General features: G+C 35.4%; 1 protein-coding gene and 1 long non-coding RNA gene across 2 annotated transcripts; both read right to left on the reverse strand.

Moving 5' to 3' along the window:
* Positions 1–403: 403 nt before the first annotated feature.
* Positions 404–18,074, reverse strand: LOC138334265 (ubiquitin thioesterase zranb1-like). Its single transcript, XM_069282901.1, has 7 exons — positions 18,043–18,074; positions 14,971–15,027; positions 12,734–12,838; positions 12,499–12,615; positions 11,042–11,176; positions 9,678–9,716; positions 404–8,866 (listed from the first exon to the last, which is right to left on the reverse strand). The coding sequence occupies exons 2-7, from the start codon at positions 14,990–14,992 to the stop codon at positions 8,745–8,747; spliced, it is 540 nt and encodes a 179-aa protein (XP_069139002.1). The 5' UTR covers positions 14,993–15,027; positions 18,043–18,074; the 3' UTR covers positions 404–8,744.
* Positions 18,075–20,616: 2,542 nt separating this feature from the next.
* Positions 20,617–27,441, reverse strand: LOC138334266 (uncharacterized). Its single transcript, XR_011210079.1, has 3 exons — positions 27,249–27,441; positions 23,938–24,103; positions 20,617–20,763 (listed from the first exon to the last, which is right to left on the reverse strand). It is a non-coding gene; the product is annotated as an uncharacterized lncRNA (long non-coding RNA).
* Between the last annotated feature and the right edge of the window lie 93 nt (positions 27,442–27,534).

Here is a 27,534-nt window from a genome sequence, read left to right on the forward strand (position 1 = left end):
CATTATTAAAACGTTTGTTTTATATTTTCAAATACGTAAATTGTTTTGGGTTATCGCCTTACCTCTTACATAGAGACAATAAAATATGAACAATATAAAATTATCAATTTCTCCAGCGATACATTTGTTATGACACAAATACAACAATACTGAAGGGCGCGCCCCGGCGTTGTTTCTGAAAGAGAAAGAGGAATATTATCACAGTCAGGGTCTTAAAATTTACGAATGTTGACGTTTTGTGTAGCGAGTCATGGTATGGTTAGATAGTAAGTTAAGGATTGGCCTTTACTTATTTGTTTCGGTTTTCGACAAAAGATAGATATATTAATACTGCTTCAGTATAACATGCTAACCCAACAACTAAGTTCAGGAAACCCAACAAAAAAAGAACATGTAAACAAGGTAAGTCACGCATGCGCACAGGTGTGAGTTGAAAGCAGAGGACACAGGTAACGGTAGCGAACGATAGCAGGGTTGGAACTCAGAGCGCGAAATACAGCTTGCGGTAAGTAAATACATTCATATGTCCTTGTCATAGTGTTAATTATAATGAGGTTTCATAAGTATAGGTATTTGCTATAGTTTATGAGTTATGGTTAGGTGTAATTCACCTGGCGTGTGTGCTTGCGTACGGCAATGTGTGTGCACGGGCCATGCGTATATGCGTGGGTGTGTTTTGTAAAGCATTGTTAGGTTGTTAAGTCAGCATTCGTGATATTATTTACCGTAAAGGCTTAGAAATGAGATGATTATCTTAGTATTTTTAATATAGCTATATAGTATGCCTTTTGAGATAGTGAATATTTAGATAAATAGCACAGATTTGTATAGAGCAAACATATAAATTGTTTATTGGTGTTATATCGTACCATACGTATATTATAGCTTTCCACCCATGGAGAACTACAGAACTATCCAGAAACTGATGGATACATATGCCATTGAGCCATATCGTCGCTAGCCAATGTGACCTCCACATTTACCAGAAGGTCTGTGTGGCTCCACGATTACTGGCAGGTCTGTGTGACCTCCACGTTTACCAGAAGGTCTGTGTGGCCTCTACGACTACTAACGGGTCTGTGTGACCTCTACATGCACCAGTGACGGGTCTGTGTGACCTTCACCTAGTCTACGTGACTTTTACATCGGTCTGTGTGACCTCTTCCTCGACTAGCGAGTCTATTTGTTGTGACCTTCATCTTGGTCTGTGTGACCTTTACCTTTACTGGAAGGTCTGGTCTGTGTGACCGTCATCGTGGCCTTTGTGACCTCCACCTCAGCCGGCGGGTCTGGGTGACCTTCACCTTGGTTTGTGCGACATTGACAGCGGCAAATTGGCAATACTGGGCAGTGGTACTGAACATTATTTTGGAACTGTGTATTGGACCAATGGAAAGCAGCCATATAATGAACATTTTTATATCGTTGTTAATAAACATTTGTACATAATATATTATGATAAGGTTATGATAAGGTTAGATGGAGAGAGCCTGTTGTATGAGTGTGTGTTATGTGCTGGTATGACTGTAATTAGTATTATTTGTTGTAAATAAACTTGTAAATATTGTATTCTGGGAGTTTGACTTATGCTTAAAGGAAGGTTGAACAATTCCGGTCGGTTCTCGTTACAAATACAAACACATTTGCAACAATGTTCTGTCATTTTCTCATAATTATGTACATGTAATTAACTGATTTTATATAAATATTACATTTATCTTACCGGTATCTCACCTTTTCACTCATTTAAATAGTATTTGCTAATTTAATCATGTACAAAGGAGGCATGTCAATTTGGAATTAATTACTAGATTATATGTAAAGCATTATACACGATAACCAGATGTGGGAGGTATAAGAATGCCACTACTTTGAAGTCCTGTGTGGGCAGATTTGTGACGGTGTCAGGCGGCTTCTGGTGAGATGTTCGCTGTTGAAACTCGTGCACATCTTTAATGCGTCAGATAACTTATCTTCCTTTGTGGGCAACCTGTTTGTGTTCCGCGTGGGTACAATAAAATCTGGTGTCCTTAGTGAACACCTGTGTGGGCATCGATGTTGTAAGACGTCATTTGAGAATAGCTAGTCCCTTAGTAACAGTAGTCCTAGTGTCTCACTAATGTCAAGAGAGATCCCGATTTTAGCAAGTCATGAAGCCCAACCCCGACGAAAGGAGCGACCCTCGATATTGGACGAGTCTATTCCTGCTAAGTTGAGGCAGGTATACAACTTATCACAAAGTTTTCATAAGTCAAATGCAGATCCGTCCAATTGCCGAAACAATGGGCCATAAGGGTCTGCAGATATGGACTGGGCCAGAAGCATTTGAAGGGTTTTGGCCGGACATTGTCTGTTGAAAGTTTTAGTAAGGAAACTTCTGCTACTCTTTCCCTGTATTGTATTTTTTGGACAATCTAAGTTGCAAGATATATCCCCAGGAACATGCTAGTAAATCTAGTATACGTAGATCACGGTGCGGATTAAAATGAGAATGTAATACAATATTTCCTGGTCTCAGAAGCCCAAAAAAAGCTGTCAAACGCGCACCAAACTGAAATGTCTTCAAGATCCTTCCAGTTGAGCGAGGATCTTATTCTTAACAAAAGTTGAGATGTAATAGCATCCACTGGGATCTGACTTAATCCCAGCACACTTTTGCACCCATTAACACCTGGTGCAACTAGTAGTCTCCTGGAGTCGGATTCGAAAATCCTGAAACACGATGAATGTTCGATATGATGTTCATATATTGACGAATTGTATGATATTTCAACTGTTTCACTGTTATTAGGTAAACACATATACCTGAAGCACATCTGAAGATGCGGGCACTGGATTATACTTGTACCTGTAACAAAAAGCTGTTCAGCACCTCAAGTGTGTGGAATAAATTCTACTGGTGGAATCAGCCCACGCCTTGCTTTTTAGTAGCTCTGCTGTTTCCATAAGCGCAGTCTCTGACATACCACCAGTTGATGAACAAGTTTTGTGACATGTGAGTTGTCAGTTCATGAACATTAAATTGAACAAGTTGTAAAGATGGTAACAACTGGTATAGTAAGCTAAGTTTTCCAGTTTCGTGAAGTCTAGAACACGTGTCTGCAATGACATTTTAAACTCCAGGAAAATACACATATTTCAATGTAAAGTTATAACATGCGCAAAACCAAAATAAAATTCGCAATATAAACATACAGAGTTCATTTCGAGAGGATCCTTTATTAATACATGACGCCGCCGTTTTATTGTCAGTATATATAACAACATGCTGATTTTTAAGCAAATGACACCAGCGACAGATAGCAAGATATATGGCAACTAGTTCTTTGATATTTATGTGTTCTCTGTAGATAGGGGGCATGTCTAGCTCCCAGTTAACATAGTAATAGTCTCCATTGTAGTATGCGCCTGCACCTTTATCACATGCGTCTGATTGAAGGGAGGTAACTGGCTTTGAATTCAAGTGTCCCATTAAAAAAGGGTAGAAATGACAATCACCACTCCAAATTCTTAAAAAAATCCTGGAGACAGAAGGGTTTTATGATGAGTATCAGTCATAACGTTTTTCATACCAATAATACGACGGAGAAAAGTTCAGCCACGACATATTACCTGAGCTGCCCAGCTTAACTTTCCACAAAGGGTTTCTGATTGTTTTTTACTAGCACGCTTTTTTATACATATGATTGTAGCAGACAGGCAAAATTATTTAGCTTATCCTGCGGTAATGAAAATGTCATAGTTTCACTGTCAATGGCTATTCCCAGAAAACGAATCCACGTGGTTGGTCCTTCTATTTTTGACTAGTTTATAGAAAAACGGAATTTACTTAATACTCTGATGAGAGTGTTCAAAGCCTGAAGGCATCTGTCAAATGAATTTTCCATGATCAAAAAGTCATCAAGGTAAGATATTACCCTGAAGCCATATTTACTTTTTAATACACGGCATACTGCACTACTAAGGCGCTGGAATATCTGTGGACTTTTCGAAACGCCAAGAGGAAGTCTGCAGTCATACATATAGGTGGATTGGGTTTCACCAGAGAAAGTCCATTTTAACCCTGTAGCTGTGTAGTTGGATGGCTGAATTGGAACAGATCTATACGCGTTACCGAGGTCTACTTCCCGGGGTGATATGCGTTGTAGCCTCCCTTAATTCCATATACTCGCATGAACAATCCGATAAAATGCGGTCATTTAGTGATAATTTAGATGGTCTACTGGCTCATGGATAAGGCGTTCTTTAGAAGATTTCTCTTGAATGGCCATTAAAGCTCTAGTAATAGTCGGTTTAAACGCTGTCACTTTATAATTGCCATGTAAGAGTTCATGTATTTTGTGCAGGATGAATAATTTTCTGTCTTTACTGTGGAAATTGACTCTAGATTTGATTCTAGTAATTTAAATCCATGTTTCATCCTTATCTAAAATCCTAGACCACTCTGCAATACGTAGGAGCCCTCTAATATCCCCAGGGGTATTGTTCGTTACTGGGCCCGGGCCCAAATCTACTTTTTTTTAATCCATGGAATGAGAACCTGTAGGGTGTTTTGTTGCAGGATGGTCCCTCAAAAAACATAGACTACAATAGTGGGCCATTCTGCAATTTGTTAGTGATCTGTCGCACTATTCCACGTTGAAACGACGACAAATTCCCTTTCCATTTGGAAGGAACGGACCTTTTCTGCGTTTACTATTAGTGGGCGTAGATAAAACTTCTGAACTGCATTTGGTTGTTTTTAATACCAATTGGAAATCTTGTATGTCCCTTCGAGACGATGACCACTTAAAACCCCCATTCTTTTGAGCCTCGCGATTTTCTTTGTCGTATGCTAATACACTTACTCGTTGGTATCTATGAAAGTAACGCAGGCTGTTTTGAGTGTACTTTGGGTAATTGAGCATGCCTGCATTATCTATCTCCTTGGAGTCAAGCATGTGCAATAATATTGCAATGTAACCGTATCTCCATTGCTCGACTGAGATATTTTGTATCTCTGGTTTTACTGTTTTGCTTACCTCATATTGCCTTCGGTGCTAATTGTTATGGTATCACTATTCTCAGATTTCATAGTGGGGTCTTCCCAAATGAAGTCGGTGATTTTATACGGCGATGACTTTTTACTAGGTTGTGTGCCTCTGAATAACAATTGTCGCATACTATTCACGAAATCATCGTTCTCACCTTGGGTTTTGTGTATTGTGTCTCTCTCAGCATTGTTGACTTGGTGGCTGGTTTCACTGAAGGAGCTCGAGGTTGTACCACGTGGAATCCATCGGGCCTATGTTCATCACCAGTCCCATTTAGGACAAGTTGGTGTGATTGATAACCCGCAATTCTTTGTCGTTTCTCTGCGATTTATTTTCTCATTTTCAGTTTTTCTTCCTTCATTTTTATCGCCCGGAGTCCGGAAGTCATCGTGGCCATTTCAAGTTCATGTTGAAGAGGGTCCACGTGGGATGTAATTGATCATCAATTTATTGCTTCTTTACCCTGTATGGTTGACTTTGCAATAAGTGGTTGTGAGAAATGTTTTTTTTATTTGGAGTAGACCTCGTTGATTCTTCAACTTTAAGTTCATCGCGCTGCCCTTGTGATGGGGCCACGTGCACGTCGGGTTCCCCTGAGAAGTCCGCCTCGGACTCTTCATCCGAAAGAGTATTCTGGTTATTTGCCATTAATATGTCAACAACATATTATGGAGGACCAAGTGTTCTAGCTAAATTTTACATGTATATATGGCATGTGTGCGATTTTTAAAGTCAGCTTCTCAAGTCACCCAAGTTACATTCACATTATACAAATTTCGAACGGTTGTCACTTTATCTAATTCCTCTTACGCATGTTTTAATATATGGTCACATATGTTGAAAGTTTGTTTATCATCCGATAAAAAGTGTATGAAACTAGCATACACCCATTTTACTGCTCTGATACTGCAATATCACCATGGAAATAACAAGAATCTGGCTTCGTGAGTAACCAGTGCTGTCAGCAGTTTACCTAGCGTAGGCACGCGCTTTGAAAGTTGCAACACACGGAACTTCCGACCGTTTTGTCAAGTAGAAAGATGACGTAAGAGAATGTTGAAGTTAAATTTTTAAAAGTTGAAATTTAATAATGATAACTTTGACTTTACGGAAGGATATTCCGGAGTGGCGGCTTGGTATGATAATCATTTTAAGTAACATAATGGACATTTCAGCTGAGTTGTTATACCTATACGACAAAGACTTGATCAATGTTGACATGTACAGGCAAGCTGGACATCCGGAACACTGATTATATACATTGAAAATATTAACAATATGAACATTAGCTAATTCCGATGTCTTAGAAATATATTCAAAAAAGGAGTCTTATGAGTAAACGTTTTTCGTTTCAAAGTCAATTTTAGCACGACGCATTTTATCACAAAATTTCCTTGTGATAGTTGCAAGTAAGAGCAGGATATGTTCCGTCCGCAGAACTAGTGAACTGGGGTAAATCTATTTAAAGACTCACGGAGGCTGTACTGCGCGGGCGTTGGTCGCACGGTGCACACGAGTCTCCCACCCTCGGTTCATAGGAACCGCCGCAAAATCAAACTAACCATAAATTCCTTAAAGAGGTACATGTTTTGGAGGCGACTGGTTGGATTATCAGGGTACATCAGTTTCAAATATTTAATGTGTAGGTTGGGCATTTCATATATACATGTAGTGTAGATGTACATGTGTAAAGATAATTTGAAATTATTTTAAGACTATTCCTTACAGGGGAGATAATAATAAGATTACAATTTTATGAACATTTTGATAAAGTTTTGGTGCGGAATTCAATACAATATAACACTCAACTAAAAATTAAGGGACATGATACTTCTTTATCAATTTTATTCACATTTGTGAGATCTAGAGGAGACCTTCAAAATTAGTGATAAACGAATATCAATCGTATAACTTCATTTAACCTGGAAATTGGCAAACGCTACATAACAATGTCCCCTTAGGGAAATTATTTGTTTCTGCAGTCTCTTAAATCTTAGGTCTATATGCACTGAAATGCTACGTCTTGTCTGCGTGCACCCAGATACGTACACTGTACATATTAGCTGGAATGTGACACGTATCCTCGACGTTTTACCAGGGTTTGTTCACCTGTAGACAGCACGTAAAGCGAGTTGTGACCACCACCGAGCGGCCGGACACATCTGAGTGATATTTTAGTCGTTTGTGCACCATGGTACCCTTTAGCATGGTACACAAACGAAATTTTTTTAATGCGTTTGTGTACCGTGGTACACTTTTGTTTGATACACAATCAAGGCATTTTTTACTCAATATGTACCGCGATACACTATTACATGATACAACAAACAAAGTATTTTTCACTTGATTCTGTAACACCAAATATTATGGGGTACATATTCTTTATTCAATTATGTCCCGTTAGTCGAAAGCGGCCTAGCAAATTTGAGTAAACATTTACTCGTTTCTGTACCATGGTACACTTTTATGCGGTACACAAACGAAGCATTTTTCACTCGTTTCTGTACCATGGTACACTTTTATGCGGTACACAAAGGAAGCATGTTTTACCCGTTTCTGTACCATGGAACATTTTTATGCGGTACACAAATTAAAGGAAGCATATTTTAAACTGACACTTAGGAATTATCTTGTATAATCTTTTTGGTGCCGGGTTACTTGTAGGGAAACTTGAATTAATTCGTAAAACATTGTTATATTTTTATCGGTAAAGCTACTGATGATTACGATCATGAATTTAATCAGATCTATTTCGTGCATTTTTACCAGGACAGTTCAGTATATTTCATTGTTGTTTTGCTGTTAACCAATGTCGCTATTTCGGTATTTTTCGGGTTTCCTTTATATGGACCTTTTTCATCTTGCACAATACCCGAGTCCTTTTTATTATTAAAAGAACACCACGTCAGAAGAACATAAAAGTAATGTTTAGAATTTGAATCGTTTTTACAAGATCATAGCAACTAAGTATGGAACAAATCAAGATATGAAATCGCCCGTAGATATAGTAGAAGTGATTAAAAGTGTACCATGGCTGTGATGGAACCAGGAGTTCTTTCTCTTTAATTGATAACTTAATTATCAAGGTATGGTATTAGAGTTACCTGCCCCTGGTTGTATGTCATTTCCGCCCAAAGAGAGCATGGTCTCGAGAGAGATTAAACAAAACACACTGCAAAAATGTAGCAACTACGTGGCCCCACACGTTGTAAGAGTATAGTTTAATGTTAAATGCATTAATTATTTCATGTGTGACAATTTAGAATTGTGAAGCTTTGTGCGTACCATGTATTTGGTATTTTCATGGTACATGAAGCGATGTTTTGATTTCACCGGAAATTGTGCAGTTTGTCAATTTGATTCTCTGACATGTTTTTGAGTGATTTCGTTTTTTTATTGCTGTTTATGAAGCAATACTTATCAGTCTTTACGGTATTATTTTCTATCTTAGTGGTAGATAGCCACGTATAACATGTATGCCCTAGCTAAATCCAAATTACTCCTGCACCTGGTTTAATCATTGTTAGTCGGTATGCACAATAGAAAACCTCGTATAGGCAATGTTCGATGTATTCAGGTTGTCGATGAAGACGGGTTATCACCCAAATGTGTCCGGCCGCTTTCGGGCATTGTACCTAACAGACTTAACAGTAAGCTCGATACTTTTGTTATTGTCAAAACACAAAATGCCAGCAAACTACGAAACCAAAATCAAAGCAAATAATTACCGATGTCCAAACTGTTCGCCATGGCTGACATGTCCATTGAGTCATGTGACATTTCCCTTTTAAAACTGTGCGTTTTGCTGCTCCGTGACGGTGGACGCGTCAAAGCTGAAACAGTTTGTTCTGTGATAGTTATTGTACTAAAGACCTACAGGTATGTATGGTTTTAGTCCTTTTTGGCCCCCAAATCTGTCCCATTTTCTTTACGTGTTATGTATTGACTAAATTGTTCATTTGATACAAATGACATGATGGTTGATTATCATTACAATTGTTAAGATAGCCATCTTAAATATGTTTAACTTATGAAAAAGTGGAAATATTTACATTGGTTGTGTTGCTGGCTTTTCGTCTAGAAATAATAGAGAGCATCATTGAACAGATTTTATTATCTGAAGTGCCTAAATACTATTAATAAATATTGAGTTTATTCAATATTGCGTTCTATTTTTAAGACAGAGATGATCAAAAATAAGTAAAAAATAATAAAACTGTCAATTCGCTTATAAATTATATTTTGGATGGTTATCATGGTAAATAAAACTGGCCATTACAATTGAATCATTGACACTAAATATTTCCTAATATCTTAGGACACATAGAAGTTAATTCGGGGGCCACAAAGGTACGATACATGGACAATGTCGAAACATATATTCACAAAGAGAATCGAATACCCACATTTTACACACTTACATACAAATTAAATCTCACATTAAATGATTACAATATTATCATATAGTCCATATAATAATTTTCGTATTTTAATGGGTAATTTTAATCATTATATAATATCAAACGCGGAGGTCATCTTAATTGAGCAAAGTTACACCTGCAATTTCGTGTAACGTCTGTATTTCAGAATCAAAGGTAGGTACACTAATTGTTGTTTCAATTACGTAACAGTTAGATTACTTACCGTCTCTACCTGACGGCTCCGCAGCTAATTCTCGTTTTTCTGTAAGTTCATAATTTTGATTATAATTATGTTTAACATCACATCAGAGTATAACGTTTAAAGGACAGTAAAGGTGGTACACTGTAAGACTATAGTACAAAACTTGAAACGTCGTTGAACTAGAACCCTGACACGTCAGGAAGGGTCCCGTTCAATGTGCCTAAGGATTACAAATGTAATATATTGACAATGAAATGTACAATTGAAGATTAGATATGACTTTAAAATGACAGTATAGTACAAGGGATTCCACAGGGATCTTGGCATACCAAAGAATGATCTCTGTCTAACAACAGAAAACTTAAAATATCAGAATCAATAGTGGCTGCCTGTTGGCTAAATTGTTGATGGATCGGTCCCAACATGACATATACACAACTAGGGTCCTAGCAGAGAAACCTACGAAAGAAATTTGAGACAGTTCCCTTCAGTACTTTCTGAGAAATAGTGGTAACAAGGAAAACGGACAGACGGAAAAACAGACCGACGAACAGACGCCGGACAACCTGATAACTATAGGGCACATCATCTCGATGTGCACCATAATGCACTATAAATAGAATTCTGACGAGTCTACAATTTACAAATATTAACTTTTTGCAGGTTAATACGAGGAATTGTTAAAACCTGAGAAATGTGATATTCCCGGAGGCCGAAGGCCGAGGGAAGTATCACCTTTCAAAGGTTTAACAATTCCTCGTATTAACCTACAAAAAATTAATATTTGTTTTGTTATATGAAATGATACAATGATACAAAATTTGCTACTTTAAACAATTTTGAAGCAAGGATAGCGGAATGACTAATTAAACAAAAACTAAAAATTAAAAAAAAAATCTTCATCCACGTATCCTCGGTAGGTACTTTTAGTACTTCTGCTGTACTTCTTCACAATATGACTTTCGAACATATAGTTACATTTAAAATGTGTTAAAGCATCTTTCCCTAATCCTCTCTCACTGTTGTCTGCCAGGTTGAATTAGGCTATTGCCCAATGATCGTCAATGCTTTATTTTGATTGGTCAAATATATGGAAGATACAGGGAATTTCCTGTGTCTATTTATAGTCAGGTTGCTGGATTTACAATGTCAACCTCTGAACAGGTGTTCATCGGTCTCAGGTTGACATTGCATTTTGTCAAGTCATTTCCGAGCGATCTAGACCAATCAGAAAACGGCAAAACTCATATAACAAATATGTTTATCGACTGAACTAAACTATTTACGGTGAGATAATTATGAAGGACATTATTCAAAGATTACATGAATGTTTGACTAAATTACAGATATAAACCAACAAAACAAAAACAGCAACACGACAATACCATAATCAAAACACGGCTCCGTCTTGCTCCTTTCTATTCCTATGGATGCCGCTAGATGGTCAGGTCTCGAATTGCAGACCAAGCATCTCCTTGTACTATCTCTGTTTACTAATGTACAACGTGTACACGTCCATTCTGAAAAGAGAAGTAAAATTATTGTTTTACATCGATCTAATCAATTTTCATTGAATATCTAATTATGCTTTAAAATGCTTGGTTTCGGCCGCATAGAGGTGACACATAAATATATTCAATAAATATTTTTTTAATTTCTATTGTTTACACAAAATAAAAATCATTTTTATATTCATATTTTTATCGACTATTTCTATAAAATCTAATGTTCCGATAAAAAAAGACTTTTTTCTCAAGTTTCTTAAGTTTTCTCAACGTTATACGATTGATGTAACAGCTGATCAAAAATTGAATCGCGGAAAAGCTGGCTCCAATTTGGCGGTAAATGTTGTCAAGTTCAGAAAGTAAACAAAATAAAGTTCCACAATACACAGGTTTACGACGCGCGCGCAAAAAAAAAAAAAATACTAAAAATACTGAAAGGTTGTTTACTTAGCCCTCGTAATTCAACTTTCGATATGAAATAAAATTCGCCCATAATCCCATCATATCATATACCATAGTGACCAGTAAGGAATTGTCTCCAATGTAAGCTAAAAATATTCAGATCGGTTGATTTTTGTGGTGTTCAGAGTATTTTAAAATTAATTACCTCATTTTCTGGAAATGGGATACAGGGCTAAGTAAACAACCTTACAGTATTTTTAGTTTTTTTTTTTTGTTTTTTTTTGCGCGTGCGTCGTAAACCTGTGAACAATAACACTATGTTTGTCATTCGCTCGATGCAATATTTCTCATGCATTTTATTTTCTGAAATATAATTTAAGGTTGTCATATCATACAAATTATTTATATTCAAGAATTAAAAATACAGAAATGATAGGCGAATCTGATGCGCATTTAAACAACTTGCGGAAGTCCATGTTCCGATGTACGTATTCTTGCCCGTGAACCGACTGCGTTTACACAAGTGTAAACGATGTCACAGTGGGCAAGGTTATATATCAAAGAGAAAACGGAAATAAAATTATTTCATAATGTAGGATGGAAAATAGTTGTTTATTTATGTAAGACGATATATGTTTTTTCTTGTGCATGAACACGTAAAACTAGCTTATTACGTGACCAGGTTGTTTTTCGGATTGAGGTGACACGAACAAAATGCTTTTAATGTGGGGTGAAAATAGTATTTATTGTATGGAGAAAAATATTTCTATTTATGTAAGACGAACAATATTTGATTTATGTAGTGTGAACAATAGTTTCCCGTACTCATGTAAAACATTTTGTTTAAGGCTAGAAATAGCGTTTTTCTGTAGAATGAAAAAAATATTTACAGTTTACAGACATTAAATGGAGAAAATTGTATTAATAAATCAAACCCGGGTTGTATAGGCCACGACTGTTTTCTGTTTTGTCGCCTTCCAATTTATGCAACGGACTCCTTCCTTTATACCATGATCCTGATCCATTACTCGGTCTGTCGACCAATGACCAATCTGTAACTCGTAAAATTTAAGGAATTGTAAACATGACCTCCTATTATCAAAAAAGGTTTCGCTAGTTTGTATAAGATAACTTGGAGTCTGAAACTTTAAGTATTTAACTTATACTTACCTGTACGGGGCAGTGAACTTTCTGTGGAACTGCGAGATGAAAAACACATTTCACATTTCTTTCGATAATCACTATTGATGAAGGTGCATTTATGACATGACCATCCTAGAAGACAACAATGAAAATAAAATGTCTCCCTTCGGACAATAATAAAATGTAAGTATACTGTAGTTTTTGTTAATTTGAAACCAATATTAAACTGGAAACTTTCATTGGATAATTTAAGGGGTTTTTCACCGACATGGAATTAAGGTCAAAATTATTCACATTAAAGATATTCCAACGCCGACAGAGCATAAGCGATACCCATCATTTGAAAACTAACTGATGTTTGATCTTTTATACATATATGTATTGTTAGTTTGGCTTTTAGTACATGCACAATAACTAAGTATAGGGCATAGTTTCATGGATTTTGTTCGAGACACAATGTTTGTAAATAAAAAATAAGATGGTCAACCTTTTCAATGATGGTAATGATGAAAATTAAGTAACTTGCAATGAAAATGTATAACTGTAGAAAATACTAAAAGACAAACATACCATTCGTCAGCGCTGTAGCATTTTTAACAAACATGGTAGTATGTTTGTTTCGTCATGCTACAAGCCTCTTTAAGCATAATTCTCAATATCTTTTGGGGTTATGAAGTCATAGACAAAAAACGTAAGGACATAATTCATAAAAGCGAAGCGTCTATCAAAAAGAATGTCCGTGTGCTTTTTTGTCTATGGCTTCATATATGAATAGACACAAATACAAGGACTCTTTATTAATAAGCTTTCAGGGTATTATATTCTAATTATATACACGGCGGTCAATTTGATAAACAAGATGGCTGACAACAGCTTTTAGCAATAAGTAATGTTCACATTTGCTTTCAGTAGCCCTGAAAATAGAGGTATAAAACAAAAACTAGGATTCTATATCAATTAGTTTTCAAGATGTCAAAATTTCAACATTTCTTTGTCGACCATTTTGAAAACCAAGATGGCTTATAACAGCTTTTATCAATTACAAACGTTCACATATGCGTTCAGTAACCCTGAAAATATAGGTATTGAGCAAACATTATGATTATAATAATTATATCAATTAGTTTTCAAGATGTGGTAATAGTATATATCAATTAGTTTTCAAGATAGATTTTAAACATTTCTGTATCTGCCATTTTGAAAAAACAAGATGACCTACAGCTTTTATCAGTTACTAATGTTCATAAATGCATTCAGTTACACTGCAAATCCATGTATTGAACAAAAATCAGGATTCTACATCATTTAGTTTTCAAAATATTAGAATTTAAACATTTCTATGACAGCCATTTTGAAAAAAACAAAATGGCCGACAGCTGTTATCATTTTTCTGTTATTTTTATGGTGGCCATTTTTTTTAAATGGCGCCATGGCCGTCAGCAACAATATCAACTTGGGAACCCGTTCTCAGACATCTTGTATTAGGTCATAGTAATGGTGTGCCATTTCATACTTGCATCACAAAGTGCACGATTCGGCCAAAATTAGAATTTAATTCTTTGGACTGTCTAGACAAAACACAGTACGAACATTTAAAAACACAGGTATATACATGACTGCAATTTTAATGTCAAAAGAATGACTTCATTTTTGAGACGATTGTTCAATACATGTTATTTGGAAAGTTACATCACACAGTAAAAAGGTTACACCTTAACTGACCATACTACATTATGACTATATTAGATTCTTTGCTTACTTTAATGTTCTTTTAGTCTCGTACAATGTTAATAAAAATGCATGTGCGTTCATGTATATATACTGTAGATGAAATCATGTACCATAGTTTCTAAACATTTTCTTCAGTTTGGAAGTTGTAGTTTATGGAATGATAATTTAATTTCATAAGTAACACTCATTGCTATTGGTTAGATCTTTGAGGTTATTTTCCCATAGACCGAAAGAATGGTACGTCAAGTATTATGACATCATACCTACAGAACGGTTTCGCGGGGAATTCTAAAAGCAGTCATTGGTCAAACTGAATTATTGCATAAATATCAATGCGCCTTAACTCCATTTGTTTCATTGTATTCTCAATATCTTAATGGGTTATGAAGTCATAGACAAAAAATGGACTTCGCGTCTATGAAGAATGTCTTTCCTTTTTTTTGTCTATGATTGCATAACCCAAAATGATATTGAGAATAATGCTTAAACAGTAATGCCATTCATTTAGAAATAATATAGAAGTTTATGCATACCATCCTCCGCAGCAGAATCCATATTTCCTATTTGATTTATCACGTCTTCTAAAGTTGCTGAAAGAAAAATGAATTTTCTCTAATGATACATTGCTAAATAAATGAGTATTTATAAATCACGGTTAATCTATGAAGTTGGATTTGAATTTACAAACCGTTAAACATACTATTCGAATTCTACTTAATTTTTAATGGAAATATGGTATATTGATATTTCCGTTTGTTTTACCAATTTGGTTGTAATTCACATATATGATCGTAAAAGGCGACTGAATTTAGGACATTATATTTTCACGTTTTTCCTACATCCCATATTCTATAAAATGGTAGTTTCTCTTTATCTTAGCGCTACATAAACGGACTGGGACGACTGGCATGCTATTTATCAATATAATGTGTGCCCGGATTGGGTGTGTCTGTCCGATACTTTCGTTGGCAGCATTATAAGAGGGACAAGATACCAAAGAGACACAAACAATATCGAAGCCTCCTCAAACGTATAGGCATTTACACACTGCGATATATTACACACATATGACGCCGTCCTTAATGTCTCAACTTTAAAAAAACAGTGCCTTTGTGATATATAACGGACGATTCACGATCTCACCGGGGGATACCTTTCGATTTAGTCCAAGTGTGAAGTAATTTTGTGCACAAATCTTTACAATGTACGCTTAAAAGGGTGAATTTAAATCAACCCTTAATGAATAGCTCTCTTTAAATGCGGGATTCCTATGCGATAGTAAACATTTGTTGAATTCATCTATACAATTTAAACCCGATTTTTTCTACAACCAATCCTATATGTAATCGCTGCATGCTTAAACAGCGTTGTACGATACTACAATATCTGAACACGACCTACAAATTTGTACAGACATGCACAGAATGTATATTGTTCTCATTATATTCACATGTTCTAACCGGTTTATAATAATATTACACAGTAAGTAACATTAGTTCTTGTTCATAATTAAAACCTTGATACCTTGATAATTGGACGAACCATACGTAGCTTAAGAAATTATTATAGTGTTCATTTACTCGTAGCTGTATAACTTATGTGATTTTAAAATGGTCAATTTAAAAAATCATGAACACTGTACATGCATATTAAACCAAAGCATTGACATACATATAAAAGGCATTCTTGTGAAAATTCTTATGATAATAAAATCTCCAGAAGATAGTTATGTATGCGCTGAAAATAATTAATATTATCTGATATTTACCAAGCCTCTTTCTCATTAGTTATTTATTTATTTATTTATTTATTGTTAAATGGAATTCATGTGTGTATTTCAGAGCGTATCATGTGGTGGTACAGTAGAGCATTTGTAAAATAAGATCTTTTCGATATCCCAAAAAGTCTTATTTTAGACTAATACACATAAATTACAGAACAGCAGTCAGTAACTGACGACTGATTAACATGAGATTCTAACGTCCGACGCAGAGTTAGGTGATATCTTGTACTATATCGTATTAGTCAGTTATATGTGGGGATAAAAACTGTCGGTCACCACGGCCTCATCGGAAATTTCATTGTAAGAAAAAATCTGTAGTCATTTAGTATTTGGAGAGAACAGTGATATATTTTGAGTACTTTTAGGTTTCAAATAGCATGTTTACACATACATCGTATTTAGACATAACTCCATATAAGTACAAATCGAGGCTATCAGGATCCACAACTTTTCCACACATGTTGAGATCTAGTGCTTACAAATCAATACAAGGGAAACATTAAGCTGATCATATCTTAAAGTGAACAGTCGGGCAAGGATGGCTAAAGTCGGTAAAAATGGTGTGAATGTATCCAGTATAACTTCTTATGAAATGGAAAAATAAAATCTCTCGTCAAAATCTGTCTGCGTACGAAGAAATTAATTTAAAGTATGGAAATTCTAAAACGTCCTCCCGGCTCACTATGTCCGTGGTTACATTCCCACGCAGCCTCGCTTTCAATGCTTTCAACTTTTCTTTACTTTAATGGTCAGATCTGGGAAACTTAACAGAACTTGACCGTCGTATTAATATGTGAGAACTTTTGGAAGGCCAATGAACACATTTAGTGGTTTTCTTTACCCGACTATTCACTTTAACAATGCCTTATAAACAAAATTTCTGCACTGTAAAATTCTTGTTGTTTACACTTTATGTATCTTTAGATTGAAACATGCCTTGTAGATCATGGGGGGCGTCTTTACATGACCATAGCTGTTAATAGGACGTCAATTAATCAAACAAACAAAAAGCATTATAAGTACTATACATACTGTATAGTAATTCTCAAAATATTTGTACTTTTTTGGTAGTGAATGAAATAATAAAAACTATTCATGATTTGTGAACATAAAAATTACGCCACATAATTTTCAAGGTTTCACGCGTACACTAAAATTACAATTAATAAACGGTGTTAATCACTATAATTCTACCATGCAGGTAGGGCGTTGGAAATATACCTGCTGCCCCTATTGCATGGTCGTAAAAGGCGACTAAATTTAGGATATTATCTTTTCTCTTCTTCCTAACTGACTTTATCTTTCCTAATGCCTCGCTTGGCACTGCCTCACCTTTGGCCTTTAGTTGAGCTTTCGCTCCTATGAGGAAGGGTCTGGGTCCTGTCCCCTGGCTGAGACACACCAAAGTCTATAAAAACGGTAGTTTCTGCTCCTGCTTAGCGCTCAGCACACAAGGAATGGGACGACCGGTTCGCCCGTTGTCAGTATAATGCGACCGGGTGAGGTGTGTTGCTTGGTGTCTTCGGCGGCGGCATGCTTCAGTGATATAGCACTGTAAAAGGGCAACAGTTCCAGTATACAAAAAGACACAACATGAATATACTGCAGTCTCCCAAAACACGCACCTGGTACTTAACATACGCTACACTGCATGCATGAGAGGCCCCTTACATGACCCTGGCTGTTAATAGGATGTTAAAATAATCAAACAAACAAACAATCACTACAACTTTAAATGAATATAATTAATTGATATCCTGATGACGAAAACAAAGAGGCTTAAGAGAATCAATAAAATGTTATGTACAGCTACTGACCATAACTTGAAAAGGGACGACTGGTTCGTGATGTAATATGCTTCACTAATAAAATGAGAAAGATATTCCAATATAAACTGTATATTGCAAAGAGATCCCACAAATATACCACAGCTTCCCAAGACATGCAAGACATACACATTCGCAGCTCACTGTATACCCATGAGGCCGTATCTAATATGATCAATGCAGTGTTTACACTTACCTTAAAGGGACTAAAAAGTTGTGTACTTTGTGTTAATAACAATATTTAAAAGTTTGTATAACAATTTTGTTCAAAATGGAGAAAAACTGAAAATAAATAGGACCGACCTAGTCACTATTTCATATTATTATCTTTCGGCGAGTGTAAACAACCCCTATGTGCATGCGCGACGCGTGAACATTCCAAACATCCGATCGAAGGAAATTTCATCTGTCTAATGGACATATCTACTATCGACTGAAAACACAAATTTATCGACTACAGGTTCCTGATTACTGTGTTAATCTAATAAACGTTGAAACGTATGCAAAAGTTTTGTGAAGAGTTTCTAAGTGTAAATAATCCTATACTGTACAGGTTTTTGTAGCCATAAAGAAGGGGTTTTCATTATATTATATGGTTTTATACTTGCTTCTACCATTATTTTATTTTCATTTGTCATGATATTATGTACTATTCCGCTAAACCTGCCAATATTATTAGGCTTTAAAAAAAATGGCCTAATATATAGACTTTATAATAAGGAAAAAATGACGAAAAACTAATATTATAGGCATGTTTAGCGGACTAAGTAAGTACGTGTATTTCTTTTATCATTATATCAATATTTGACATTCCATATACATTGTATATCCTTAGTTATAATGTCTATCCGTCTAATGGGCATTCCCTATATATCTCTAGTTATAGTCTTTGTCCGTCTAATGGACTTTCCTTATATAGCCCTAGCTATAATATATATCCGTCTAATGGAAATTCCCTATATATCCTTAGTTATAGTGTCTATCCGTCTAATGGGCATTCCCTATATATACCTAGTTATAGTCTCTATCCGTCTAATGGACATTCCCCTATATGTCACTAGTTATATAACTTTTTTACACCCGATTTACTTAAAAAAAATCAGCCTAACTATATATATAAATTTTATGTGTACTTTTATGTATTCAAAGCAAAAATATACCTTACATATACATTGTAGACCTATGTACATATATGTTTGCTTAATAATGTACATGTACACCTGTATTCATGTATAATATATACATAATTAACGGGTGAAAATACCTCTCACTTCTTGTCATATTTCCATCAAATACTCTAAAGCTTCATAGAACTATGCTGTTTTATTTGGCAATGTAGATACAGGGGCGTAGGAAGCGGGTGTGGGAGGTGGGGGCGGGGTTGGAGGGGGTCAGGGGGGGGGGGGCAAGGACGAGGGCATACATTTCTTGTTTTCGCCGACTGAAATGTTCTAAAATTGCACATTTGAAAGAAAAAAGGGTCCTCCTGCACATTTTCGTGAACTAGACTTAAAATGTCAATCAGGGGGTTCTACGTACTATTTAAAAAAATGTCTCTTAAAAGATTCATCTGTTTATATGACTTAGCAAAACAATTAATTCATTATTATTTTGTGTTAAACAACAATGTACCGATGGTGTGAAGCCAGTATGTTCAGATCGAGTTGCATAGATATGACGGCATTCACAATTACCAATTCTTAATGCAGGTAAATTTAAATAAAAAAAGTATTATGTTAAGAACGCTTTAAAATCATTAAAATATATCGTAAAACTCATCACAGCCATTCTAAATCTAATATTTTACCCGGGGGAGACCCTCGGACCTCCTCAAACACCCAAATCTCGCGCCATCAGGCGCTCCCACATTCATCAAAATGCATCGTAAAATTCTAAATCGTAATATTTTTTTCTCGTAGGAGATTGTCGCCCCCCCCCCCCAACACCAAAATATCGCACCTTTGGCGCTAGCATGGCAATTTGCGTATTCATTAGTTTCCGTTTATCGACGCCACTGTCTATAAATGTGTACAAGGATTCTACTCAACGATATATGAAAAAAGTTTATAAAGTATATATGGTTGTGTGTTGAATTAAAGAATCAATCTCCTCCTGCGGGTGCGGGGCGAGGAGGGGGGGGTCCAAATATTGAGGACCTTTGCACCCCCCCCCCCCCCCATTACGTTTCTTTCTACGCCACTGAGATACGCTGTAAATGTATCGGCTATTACGCTTAATCAGGCCAATGTAACCGATAAAATATAAGTTGCCTCTTAGTGGTGTTATTACATCTATATCCATTAGCCGGATGAGATTTTCAGCGACCTCGATTCCGAACTCAATGATGCACTCGGTTCTTTCCGTTGTAAACATTCAATGCCGACAGATACAATTTCTTGTTGTGTTTGGCGATATTTTAACGTTGATAAACATTGCCAATAGTTCAAATTAAATGTTGTAATTTTGAAAACTTTCTAATTTCAGGTATAAGAACGTTTGTAGGAAGTCAAAAACCCTAAGAAATCTATGTAAATCTAATGATTTAGTAACTTTAATGTACTTATTTTGCCATCGTCGTACTGATGTATGGTACGCACGTTACTTTTCTCATGTGCTTACACAGACAGAATATGCGTCTTATATGTTCTCGGAATCCGTTCAGTTACATAGTGTTTATTTATGTTGTGGTATGTCTTTACAAACGTACAGCACAGTACCTTGAAAACACAAAAATAAAACGTCTCCGCGTTGGTATAGACGGGTTAAACACACACCTACCAATAACACTACTGAATGACAATTTGGTAGAAATATAATAGGCCTATATATATTACGCAATCGAAACTTTACATAACCTATATTTAGTATGCTTTATTGTTGAAATGATCAGGTTTGTATGTTTAAATGACCCGACATTATTATCGAATTATTCACAATGTTTTCATATGATATACCCAAGTATATGACTATAAGTGACCTGTAGCCGGTTCATATTAATATTTTGGACTGCTGCCCGGTTTATATGTAATCATATTTTGGACAGTCACTTATCAACCAGTTAGGTAAACCCTGAGTACAGCTCGAAGTGTCAAGGCATAAGCAATTCCAGAAGAGTTTCAAAACACCTTTTTATGAGAATGATATGTTAATGTCTTGAATAACATAGATATATCTTTCATAGACAATATTGACAATATTCAGAATTTCAAGCTGAATGTATTAATTCCTTGTTTGAAAATAAACTTTTCTAAAATACATCTAAAATACATCATTCACTGTGGTAATATTTTAGGGCTGAATGTACACTGTCACTTCTTCTGCAGCAAAGCATGCACACGAGCGTGTTCCATGTTGCAGGTACATATATACAACATTGGGTGATCTTTGACCATTTTGATTTCAATATGATTTCCACATTCACTAGTGCACTCTTACATTATGTATGCTCCTACCGGCCACGTCTGTTATAATATTTAAGTATATTCCTGTAAATCCAATGGACATAGTTTTCGTATTCATCAACTCTTTGTTAGGGTAATATTTAGTTTACCAACACACATAAATATCCTATAACGAATTTCTTGTAATTTTTCAATATCTAAAGCACTTTTTTTATTTTCATGGTATCCAAAAATCTTATCCATGGCCCACTTTACTGATATATAGAGGTTACACAATGAGTGGTTGTTGAATATTGAATTTATCCCACCCGAGTGAGTTATTTTTTAAAAGTTACAAAAGACACGAGCTTTAGCGAGTGTCTTTTGTAACTTTTAAAAAATAACTTACGAGTGTGGAATAAATTCAATATTCAACAACCACGAGTAGTGTGACCTGTTTCTACCACAATAATATTCGGTTTTAGCCGATAGAAATACGGCAGGGATACGGTAACATGTATTTACAGAAATATGCAAATAAGGTGTAGTAATATTTTCATCAGCAAAAAGACTCTAATTAATATTCAAAAGTCAGCGTTTGATAAAGAATCAATAAAGAATAAAGATATCAAATTCTTCTAATTGGGAACATCTTTAGGGTCAAAAAATACTCATTTAACGTCTTATTGAGTTCAAATCTTCAAAATTGCTTCCAGAAAATAAAACTCAATGTCGGACTACATGTATACATGTAAAAGCATTCGCACGACACGGCATCGTCTATTTCCCGCCAGATAATCATCAAGCCATTACCGTCAAGATAAACGTTCATAAACGTTAAAACTACGAAACTCATCAGTAAAATTCTTGTCCGGCAAGATGTATAATTAGTAATAAAGGTCAATTTAACATGTATGAAAACGTCACGTATTATGACACAATGACCACGGCGCATACGCTTTCCAACAGCAGTTTTGGACGTCAAGCGGCCATCACAACATAGAATGACGTCAATTGATTATTGATGACGTTGACAATGATGACGTGACACTGGGAAAGAAGTAGTTCGGTCAAAGTTCACCGTGTCAGCCAATCAGAATGCGTACAGAGTTTATACCACGTGTGGTATAAACAAATTGTTAATCAACAGCTGCAGTGTTACACCCCCTATTGTGGTAGAAATAGTGTTTTAACATTCAGTTTGTTTTAAAAACTTTATTTTGGCGAGTGTCTTTCAGGTAAAGCAAAGCTGATGTTTGTTTCATATGCAAGGAAACACTAAATCACACATTGTTAATCCTTTTCAGTTTCTATATACAATGTATAACTAATCATGTAATCACCACTAAAGAGTCGATGTCCTGGTAGAGGAAGGCTATGTCCATTCTTGGAAGACATTTTAGAAATGAATAATATTCGTTATACAAGGATGACTATGGATATTGTAGGTTCACCAGGTTTATATGTGATGAATGCATTGGTATGTTTGTCTGTACTCATAAACACGTGAGTGAAAATGTGCATGCTTTACCTGTTACTGGTATGACATGTGATGAATAGAATGATATGGATGAATGCACATTGTTGTTATTTTCAGCATATGCTACCCACCTGGTGTATAAGTGATGAATGCTTTGTATAGTAGGGTTATATTAACATAAAAGGAACTGTGTTTTAGTTAGAGATAAGTTTCAAACTGTACTATATGTGTGAGAGAGAACAGCACTTCGTTGCTGTACCCTCTCACACCTATATTACAGTTATCGGCTTATCTCCTTAACTTACAATACAAAATATATGCATTGTAAAAGTCTTGCTCTCATCACCTTATTTATATTTAGATTGTTATTAAAAATACCACTGTAAAAATGTGAAATGGAATTGTAGATCACAATTTCGCTTCGTAGTTTGACAGTATATACTCAGATTACTGCACTGTACATGTAAAGTATTATGATTTCAGTTCATATATGTACCTGTAAGATTAAAATCTATGCATTGTAAGTACATAATGTAAAGTAATTCTCAAAACATTAATACCTTTTGGTTGTTTATGAAATAATAAAAATCATGATTATTGATTTGTTAACATAAACAATGCGGCATATGACTTAAAATGGTTTACACGTACACTAAATTTACAATACATAAAGGTGTTAAGGCCGAAAATATGTAATATTAATACAATTAATTAATATCCTAATAACGAAAACCAAGCGGCTACTATAGCAATGCATCAATAAAATGTTATGTACAGCTGTTGACGTTAACTTTGGAGAGGAACGACTGGTTCGCCCGTTGTTAGTATAATGTGACCGCGTGGGGTGTGATGTCTCTGTTAACATGCTTAACTGATAAAATGAGAAAGACATTCCAATATAAACTGTATATTGCAAAGAGATATCACAAATATACCGCAGCTTCCCAAAACATGCAAGACATACACATTCGCAGCTCACTGCATACCCAGGAGGCCGTATTTAATATGATCAATGCAGTGTTTACACCTACCTTAATCTACGTCTTTGCCATCGTCGTACTGATGTATGGTACGCACGTTACTTTTCTCATGTGCTTACACAGACAGAATATGCGTCTTATATGTTCTCGGAATCCGTTTAGTTACATAGTGTTTATTTATGTTGTGGTATGTCTTTACAAACGTACAGCACAGTACCTTGAAAACACAAAAATAAAACGTCTCCGCGTTGGTATAGACGGGTTGAACACACACCTACCAATAACACTACTAAATGACAATTCGGTAGAAATATATAGTAGGCCTATATATATTACGCAATCGAAACTTTACAGAACCTATATTTAGTATGCTTTATTGTTGTAATGATCATGTTTTATATATTTAAATGACCCGACATTATAGTCGAATTATTCACAATGTTTTCATATGATATACCCAAGGTTATGACTAGTTTTCACTTGTTAGTGAAATTTGAAATGGCGGCAATCTTGATGGCGTCATAACGTCAGTTCATCCTAACGTATTCAAAATAATCATAGCCAATGGCCTAACATTTAGCAGTGTCTTATAAATATAATCTAAAACACAGTTAGCGTAAATCCTTTGTTCTTTTAGTGTTGTATTTCATGGAATGTACAGGATGTACCCATTACTGGTCTATAAGTGACCTGTAGCCGGTTCATATTAATATTTTGGACTGCTGCCCGGTTTAGATGTAATTATATTTTGGACAGTCACTTATCAACCAGTTAGGTAAACCCTGAGTACATATCGAAGTGTCAAGGCATAAGCAATTCCAGAAGAGTTTCAAAACACTTTTATGAGAATGACATGCTTATGTCTTGAATATATACACATATCTTTCATAGACAATATTGACAATATTCAGAATTTCAAGCTGAATATATTAATTCCTTGTTTGAAAATAAACTTTTTTTAAATACATCCTGCACTGTTTTTCGTTGGTAATATTTTAGGGCTGAATGTACACTGTCACTTCTTCTGCAGCAAAGCATGCACACGAGCGTGTTCCATGTTGCATGTACATATATACAACATTGGGTGATCATTGACCATTTTGATTTCAATATGTGTTCCACATTCACTAGTGCACTCTTACATTATGTATGCTCCTACCAGCCACGTCTATTATAATATTTAAGTATATTCCTGTAAATCCAATGGACATAATTTTCGTATTCATAAACTCTTTGTTGGGGTAAATCACACATGTTATTTAGTTTACCAACACACAAATAAATATCCTATATCGAATTTCTTGTAATATCCCAATATCTTGTAGCTGCAATGTAAGTTAAAATTATTAAAATGATTTTTTTTTATGTAAGTATAGTCAAATTTCAAGAATCGTTTATGAGACATTCCCCGGTTGAGGACAGCCATTTTTGTTTTACATTCCGACGACTCATCGACCCCTATATAAGGCGCGTGAATCGATACACGTGCGCTCATTTATGTACATATACACCTAGCAGTCCACAGTATATATCACCTACAAATAGGTAAACAAAACCCTCACATGTAAAACTATATGGGACTTTTTTTAGCAAGAAAACATGTCAACTCCTCTAAGTTGTCATTTAGATGTTTCTCAAAATAAAATTTCAACGCAACTGAATAGAAATCCAAACAATAATCCGTCCACATATCTTCACGTATATCATCGTATTCGATGCACTCAACTGACCATATACATGTGACTATAGTACCTGACTTGTTACGTTTGACTTTCGCCGCGTCATCAACTTTCAAACTGGCGTAGGGAAGCAACTCGTATTTAAAAAAATGCATTTCAAATAATTTGAAGTATAAAAACGATTCAAGTTATTTTTACACAAAAATTAACAATTAATATATAGTTTTACGGTAATGAAGTGGTATATTTAGTTGAAGATAATGTGTTAAAATTTTGAAGCGAGGTCGAGAGCCGCCATATTTCACCAAAATAAAATTTACTTACCCCCTATAAAGTGATAGGGGGTCACCACGTGACGGCTCTCCGCCAATCATTTGGGGACATTTCTGTCCGAGGTGCGATAAAAGTTCGTATTGGACATATATTGGGATATAGCTGACAACACATTCATCCATTACTTCAATGAAATATTGTCAGGTGAGTGCAGTGTTTATTTTCAATTTGACATTGTTATTTGCAATATCGGGGCATGTGTATCTGAGACAAGACATGTTTAGAATGACACACGTGTGTCAAGTGTCCCGTGCTTTATATAGGGGGTTGGCCAGTGAAGGTTACTAAGCAGAACAAAAGAAAAATGGCTGCCACTTCCTTAGATACCGCACTGTCATAACTAGGGGATGTCTCAGAAACAATTTTCGAAAAAAAATATTTCGTTACCCTTTTTTTTAATTTCAAATGCATGTTTTTAACTTGCATTGTCAGCTTTAAGCACTTTTTTATTTTAAAGGTATCCAAAAATCTTATCCATGGCCCACTACACTGATATATAATCTTTAACCACTCAGTTTGTTTTAAAAGTTTCAAACTGTACTATATGTGTGAGAGAGAGAACAGCACTTCGTTGCTGTACCCTCTCACACCTATATTACAGTTATCGGCTTATCTCCTTAACTTAAAAATGTAAAGTAATTCTCAACACATTAATACCTTTTGGCTGTTTATGAAATAATTAAAATTAAAATAAAAATTATGATTATTGATTTGTTAACATAAACAATGCGGCATATGACATTAAATTTTTTACACGTACACTAAAATTACAATACATAAAGGTGTTAAGGCCGAAAATATGTTTGTTTAGAGTTACATTGGCCAAAGAATAGGGTCGGTAGGTCGGGATATATTTTTTTAGTGTTTTTACTCTAAATCAATGGCCGAAAATGGAGTCTGAGATCGAAATACCGACTTTTAATTTTTTTCTTTCGTAGAAACGTGGAAAACAAATAGGGTCGGTCGGGTTACCCTAAACAGACATATTTGTTTTGACCTAATCTCTATAACTTAAAATGAATACAATTAATTAATATCCTAATAACGAAAACCAAGCGGCTACTATAGCAATGCATCAATAAAATGTTATGTACAGCTGTTGACGTTAACTTTGGAGAGGAACGACTGGTTCGCCCGTTGTTAGTATAATGTGACCGCGTGGGGTGTGATGTCTCTATTGACATGCTTAACTGATAAAATGAGAAAGACATTCCAATATAAACTGTATATTGCAAAGAGATATCACAAATATACCGCAGCTTCCCAAAACATGCAAGACATACACATTCGCAGCTCACTGCATACCCAGGAGGCCGTATTTAATATGATCAATGCAGTGTTTACACTTACCTTAATCTACGTCTTTGTCATCGTCGTACTGATGTATGGTACGCACGTTACTTTTCTCATGTGCTTACACAGACAGAATATGCGTCTTATATGTTCTCGGAATCCGTTTAGTTACATATATATACGTGTTTATTTATGTTGTGGTATGTCTATACAATCGTGCAACACAGTACCTTGACAGCGCAAAGATAAAACACCCCAGCCTTAGGTATAAACACACCTATCAATAACACTACTGAATGGCAATTAGGTAGAAATATAATAGGCCTATATATATAACGCAATC

Source organism: Argopecten irradians, chromosome 11, assembly GCF_041381155.1.
Source record: "Argopecten irradians isolate NY chromosome 11, Ai_NY, whole genome shotgun sequence".
NCBI classification, from domain to species: Eukaryota; Metazoa; Mollusca; class Bivalvia; order Pectinida; family Pectinidae; genus Argopecten; species Argopecten irradians.